This window comes from Trachemys scripta, chromosome 13, assembly GCF_013100865.1.
Source record: "Trachemys scripta elegans isolate TJP31775 chromosome 13, CAS_Tse_1.0, whole genome shotgun sequence".
NCBI classification, from domain to species: domain Eukaryota; kingdom Metazoa; phylum Chordata; order Testudines; family Emydidae; genus Trachemys; species Trachemys scripta.
This window is the reverse complement of record NC_048310.1, coordinates 422,718-429,411: the sequence shown is the minus strand read 5'-3', so window position 1 is coordinate 429,411 and position 6,694 is coordinate 422,718. Positions and strand designations below refer to the sequence as shown.

Below are 6,694 nucleotides of genomic sequence, written 5' to 3'. Positions count from 1 at the left end.
CCCCCCTCACACACCTCCAGCCCCCTGCCCCGACTCCTGCGCCCCCCTCACACACCTCCAGCCCCATCCTGAGAACCAAACAGGAGCTGCCCCAGGTAAGCGCTCCACACCCCAACCTCCCTCGCCCTAGATCCTGGCCAGACCCCGCAACCCAACATTTTTTTACAATATTTGGAAAGATCATTAAGTGGTCCGTCGAAACCCTCCGTGATTTTCAAGTGGTCTGTAGAAAAATAAGTTAGATGACAAGAACAATCAAGGTACCTCATTTTATTTTCATTTACTTGCTATTATTTATAGGAGGAGAATGAAGGAAAAAAGAATGAAAAACGGGGGCAGGGGGAGATAAGAGAGAATGTTCTTTTTCTTGGCTGGGTCCCAAGGAGGAGCCCCAAAAATGAAGCTGAGCACAGGGCTGGGGGGCCCCACTAACTCTAAATCCACCACTGGCTGTCACATCACCTGGGCTGGGGATACTGAGCTGATCCCCAGTCTCCAACCTACCTGTGCAGTACAGCAGACATGGCCCTGCCCACTAGCTCCTCTCCACTCCCTAGCCCCCCCACCACTTGCCCCCCCCCTTAAGGCTTAGCCCTCTTACTTTTAAAAATGATTGCTTGCCCCTCTCCCCCCCCCCTCAGGCTTTTCTGGCAGCCCTGTTGCCGAGTATCCAGTTTTAGACTGGAAACTCCAGTAGAAAACAGGACCCGAGTTAGCAGTGCTGACTGGAAACCAAATGTCCGGTTATAGGAGTAACCACATTAGCCTCTGCTCCTCCCACTCACAACACCCACCCCAGACGGCTGGAAGAGAACCTGTCCCGCTGCTGTGGGAGGAGGGGAAGCTCAGTGCAGAGAAAGACAAAGAGAATGGGCTAGAACCAGGTAGGTACCCGCTCCATGTGGGCAGGGGCGGGGGGGGAATCCTGTTTACCCCCTCCCCAGCCCTGCTGCGCTTGCAGTTTACCCCTGACCCCTCCCTTGCTCCAGAGACCAACCCTAGCTCCTGCCCCACTGTGCTTTTGGCCCCGGCCCCTTTTACAGTCATTTCCCGGGGGGCCCACAAATATGTTTGGTGCCGGGCCAATAAAAAGTTAAGCCAGCCCTGACTGTGGCATGTGCATTCAGGGGGCTGACAGGAGCAAAATAGTTGGGACTCACCAATCTCCCTCAGCTCCACCTCAGGATCCACATTCTCAGACAGCAGTTCGTTGATTTTGCGGACAATCCAACCAAACACGCGGCCATATGCCACCTTAGCAATGGAGTCCCGGGCATCTGCACAGCCAGACAGTAAAGAAAGATGATCACCTAGCCACAGGTGCTCCTTCCCCTCGAAGAGCTTCGAAGCTTCCTTCTAGGACATGGCTACCCCTCTGATCTGTTGAAGAGTCTCTCCATTTTTTAGAATAATTCCCCCAAGATTTTTGGCATAGAAACTCCCTTCACCCTTCTGTCACCAAGGATGATGCGTTCTCTTTGTACATATGACGTCTGACACTGTAGTCCTTGAGCACTAGGGCCTTTGAATATTATTTGGAAATTTGGATGGTTCTTCCGCAGACTCCTGAACTTTTGATTAAACTGTAGAAACCGTCACACAGCATTCATACCATCCACCAGCACTCCAGACTTCAATGAGAGAACAATGGCAGGACCCACGGTGGTTGGGCTGCAGGACTATATCAACTGAGCATGCTTAGAAACGTTGCTGTCATTCTAATGAGAAGGAGAGCAAGTCAGCACCATGTCATCTATGAACCTACATGGTAGAAAGTAACTATTTTACTGTCTGGAGTGACATGAGAAGGGAGGTTTGGTAGACAGAACCAGGAGCTTTCAAACTCTCAAACTGTTTCTTTTTTTTACGCAACAGTAATTTAGAAATTCTCGGATTTCAAAAGTTCATTAAAAACAATCTAATGTAATTATTCTTAATAAAGACATATCTGAGTTTCATTTCTTTCCTTATGAGGGAGTATAAGGAAAGAACACTTTACATGGGTTATATTTTGATACTATTACCTCTGCTTCTGACACTCATTCCTCGGTGGTGCACTATTATGATAATCCTCTCAGAATTTCCCTCTTACATGCTACTAAGCATTGGGCAAATTGTCAGTGCTTTGCACCAGGAACCCTCGCTTCCCCAACAGCACTGTGCATGCTTCAGGCACACTTACTACATATAAAACTCCAAAGACTGTTACAGATTGGGGGGAGTAGAAAAAACTGGTGCAAGATATGAGTCAGTTCTCTTTTAAGTTCCCCAAAACACTAAGGAGTTGAACAGACAATGCCTACCCCAGCTTCCAAGGCCTTGAGCCACCGGTCTGCTCCTGAAAGAAACTAGCTCACGACTGACAAACAAATGCTTAACTTTTAACACATGAGAACTTGACTAGCACCTGCACATGTCCTATAGACTTCCCTATAGAAGTTTGCCCAATTCAAATGTGCCTGTGCATTGAAAGATGTAAACATTTAGTCAGGTCTGAATTCCCATAGACACACATGTGCCATTCTAATAGAAAGCCTTATCAAACACCCTTATTTAAATAATGAATACACATGCTCAAAGGATAATTTTTAAACCTTATCCCCCCACTTGACCTCTCACCTGCTTTTGCTATTGCTGTTTCAAACAGCAGGAGGTCAAAGTACACTGCAGACCAACTGGTGCGCCATAACAGGGTCCACACAGCCGGATGGTGCATGGCAGGCTACAGTGCTGTAGGTTTACACTCCAGTTGCCGCACACTAAACAGTCACGTGGACAAGCCCTCTGCATTTATATGGGCCCCATCAATGGAACATTCTGTTACTAATCAAAATAATAATAGTATTTCCCTTCCTCTTCCCAAGACGAAAAAGAATTGATAAGTTTACAGAGTTTGTGACAATAACCACATATCCCTGTATTAATTGTATATTTTGATCTGTAGCTGAAATCTGATTTTTCTGTCTTATGTTCTAAGATGGGGTGGCAAACTACGGCCTGCGGGCCACATCCGGCCTGCCAGCTGATTTAATCCAACTCTCGAGCTCTCACGCTCCAGCCAGGGAGCAAGGTCGGGGGCTGCTCTGTGCGTGCGTGCCGCAGCTCCCAGAAGCAGCAGTATGTCCCCCCTCTGGCTCCTACGTTTAGGGGCAGCCAGGGGACTCTGCACGCTGCCCCCGTCCCAAGCGCCGCCCCTGCAACTCCCACTTGCTGGGAACCACGGCCAATGGGAGCTGCAGGGGTGGCATCTGTGGATGGGTCAATGCACAGAGCCGGCTGGCCTCACCTCCGTGTAGGAGCCGGAGGGAGGATATGCCGCTGCTTCTGGTAAGCGCCACCTGGAGCCTGCACTCCGATCTCCTCCCATGCCCCCTCCTGCACCCTGAACTCCTCATTTCTGGCCCCACCCCACAGCCTGCACCCCCAGCCAGAGCCCGCACCCCCTCCTGCACCCCAACCCCAATTTTGTGAGCATTCATGACCCACCATACAATTTCTATACTCAGACATGGCCTTTGAGCCAAAAAGTTTGCCCATCCCGTTCTGAAGCTCCACAGGGTGTCTGGGATCCTTAGCAGCAGGAGGAAAATTAACTTCTTCCTCATTGGTGAGGGTGCAACACACCTATGAGTGCAAATAACAATTACACAGCACTCAAAGACCCACCTGGAAGCTCCAGCAGACCAAGGAAACTAGTTTAGGTGAGAGGGAATACAATCCCCAGGGAATATGTTAATGATTCCAGAGACAAAACAGGGGCTAGCTTCTTAAGGCCTGACTGACTGTCTGTCTCTCTCTCACACACAAAGCATGATGGACTAAAACCTAACAAAGAGAGAGAAACATGCTATCTATAAGGTAACGGAAGACAGACCATCTGGGTGGTAAGCATATATAAAAGATTAAACCTCACCTGGAGAGACATCTGTTTTGTTTGTAAATCATCTTTTTACTCTATTAAATAAACAAATTGCTTTTAAGCAAAAGCCATCGAGCAAATTCCCATTTCTGGAGAGACAGTTGAACAAGCACTCAATGTAGAGGAGTATCTGCAACACATGGATTGTGAACCTAGGTATCTACCCTGCTTTTGGTCTAGAAGGGCATAGATAATGGATTCCATGCAGGGCAGAGCAAGTTGCAAGAGCTGAAAGTAGTCACTAAGGGGCAATCCAAAGACCAAGGGGAGTTAGGAGTGCAGACAGCCTTAATCTTTTCCTGGGACTTAAACAAAACAACAAATGGTTTGTGTATATGGGAATGAGCAAGGGGGGATGGTTGTGCTCTGTGTGCATGTCACACATTGGGGAAGTTATGTCAATGTGATGAGTTTTAGTTCAAAATATGATGAGGCCGATGATCTCCTCTCCTATTGCAGAGTTTCATATTCTAGGTCTGGGACCTTTGGCAGCTCTGTCTCCTGCATTCACAAGCCCTTCCCTACTGAGGTGGGTTAACTGTGTTTGCAGACCATAGCTATGGGAGGTCCTGGCTGCAAAAGCAGGGATGTCTCTCAGGGAACCAGGGCTGATCCCATGGAGGGCTTATGGGGGGAGCCAGTACAGAGATAGAGGTGATGTGTTCATGTCGCGTTTTGTACCAATTGGAGCTCCCTCAGGGACTGATGTGTCTTAAGATACATCTCTACCCAGCTATAACGCTGTCCTCGGGAGTCAAAAAATCTTACCGCGTTATAGGTGAACCGCATTATATTGAACTTGCTTTGATCCGCCGGAGTGCGCAGCTCTGCCCCACCCCGGGAGTATTGCTTTACTGTGTTCTATCCCATTTGTGGATTGTGTTATATCCGGGTAGAGGTGTATAATGAACTGCAACATCTGAACCTGCATGTGATAAAGCTCTGTAGCAGTTGCAGATGGAAGTGAGTTTATCACCCTTAGGCTGGAGCTTAGTCTGAGGGCAGACATGCTGGATAGTGAATGAAGTTACAGATGACACAAGTTCTTTGAAGCACATCCCCCTTCCCACCTATATCACCTCAATTCTTGCCTGGGTAAGAATACACTACCGACCACCTGACCAGAATGGTGATGAGGACTGTGAAACGTTCCAGGAGATGAGAGAGACTGTAAAAGTAGAAAATTCAATAATAAAATAATAATAATAATAGGGGATTTTAACTAGGGGGGATAGCTCAGTGGTTTGAGCATTGGCCTGCTAAAACCAGGGTTGTGAGTTCAATCCTTGAGGGGACCACTTAGGGAGCTGGGGCAAAATCAGTACTCGGTCCTGCTAGTGAAGGCAGGGGGCTGGACTCAATGACCTTTCAAGGTCCCTTCCAGTTCTAGGAGATGGGATATCTCCATTATTATTTTATTAATTATCCCCATATCAATGGAGTATGTGTCACCTCAGGCTGAGATAAAGTTTCTAGACACCATAAATGAGTGTTTCTTGAAGCAGCTAGTCCTGGAACCCACAAGGGGAGAGGAAATTCTTGATTTAGTCCTAAGTGGAGCACAGAATTTGGCCCACGAGGTGAATATACTTGAACCGCTCAGTAATAGCGACCATAATATAATTAAATTTAACATTGGGGGGAGGGGAGAAGAAATATCAAAGAAGCCCACCACTATAGCATTTAGCTTCAGAAAGGAGAACTACATAAAAATAAGGAAGCTAGTTAAATGGAAATTAAAAGGAAGAGTCTCAAAAGTGAAATGCCTGCAAGCTGCATAGAAACTTTTTAAAAACACTTTAATAGAGGCTCAAATTAAATGTATACCCCAATTTAAAAAAAACATAGCAAGAGGACCAAAAAAGTGTTACCGCTTTGTTGTTAAACAATAAAGTACAAGAATATGCTAGAGGCAAAAGGGCGCCCTTTAGAAATTGGAAGTCAAATCCTACTGAGGACAATAAAAAGGAGCATACACTCTGGCAAGTCAAGTAAGTATAATTAGGCAGACCAAAAAAATTTTTTTTTGAAGAGCAACTAGCAAAAGACAAAAAAAAAAAAAAAAATTGCTGTTGGTTTTTAAGTATACCCAGAAGCAGGAAGCCTGCCAACAACTAATATACTAAAAAAAAAGCACTCAAGGAAGATAAGGCCATTGCAGAGATGCTAAATGAATTCTTTGCATCAGTCTTTACTGCAAAGAGACAGAGAGAATCCCACACCTGAGCTATTCTTTTCAGGGAACAAATCTGAGGAATTGTCCCAGATTGAAGTGTCAGTAGAGGAGGTTTTAGAACAAATTGATAAATTAAACAGTAATAAGTCACCAGAACCAAATGGTATTCACCCAAGAGTTCTGATGGAACTCAAATATGAAATTGCAGTGTAGTAAGTAACCTATCGCTTAACTCAGTTTCTGTATAGGATGACTGGAGGAAAGCTAATGTGACACTATTTTTTTTTTTTTAAAAAAGGCTCCAGAAGTGATCCTGGCAATTACAGGCAAGTAAACCTATACACAAATGCAAGAAGCCTGGGAAACAAGCACGGAGAACTGGAAGTCCTGGCACAGTCAGGGAACTATGATGTGATTGGAATAACAGAGACTTGGTGGGATAACTCACATGACTGGAGTACTGTCATGGATGGATATAAACTGTTCAGGAAGGACAGGCAGGGCAGAAAAGGTGGGGAAGTTGCGTTGTATGTAAGAGAGGAGTATGACTGCTCAGAGCTCCGGTATGAAACTGCAGAAAAACCTGAGAGTCTCTGGAT

General features: G+C 46.1%; 1 protein-coding gene across 1 annotated transcript in view; it reads right to left on the bottom strand.

The window, feature by feature from the left end:
• The window catches only part of LOC117886627 (myosin-IIIb-like), a 115,119-nt gene that overhangs the window by 81,988 nt on the left and 26,437 nt on the right, over positions 1-6,694 (bottom strand). The window contains exon 10 of the mRNA XM_034788617.1: positions 1,161-1,277. Coding sequence (XP_034644508.1) covers positions 1,161-1,277 — 117 coding nt within the window. The remainder of the gene's footprint in view (positions 1-1,160; positions 1,278-6,694) is intronic.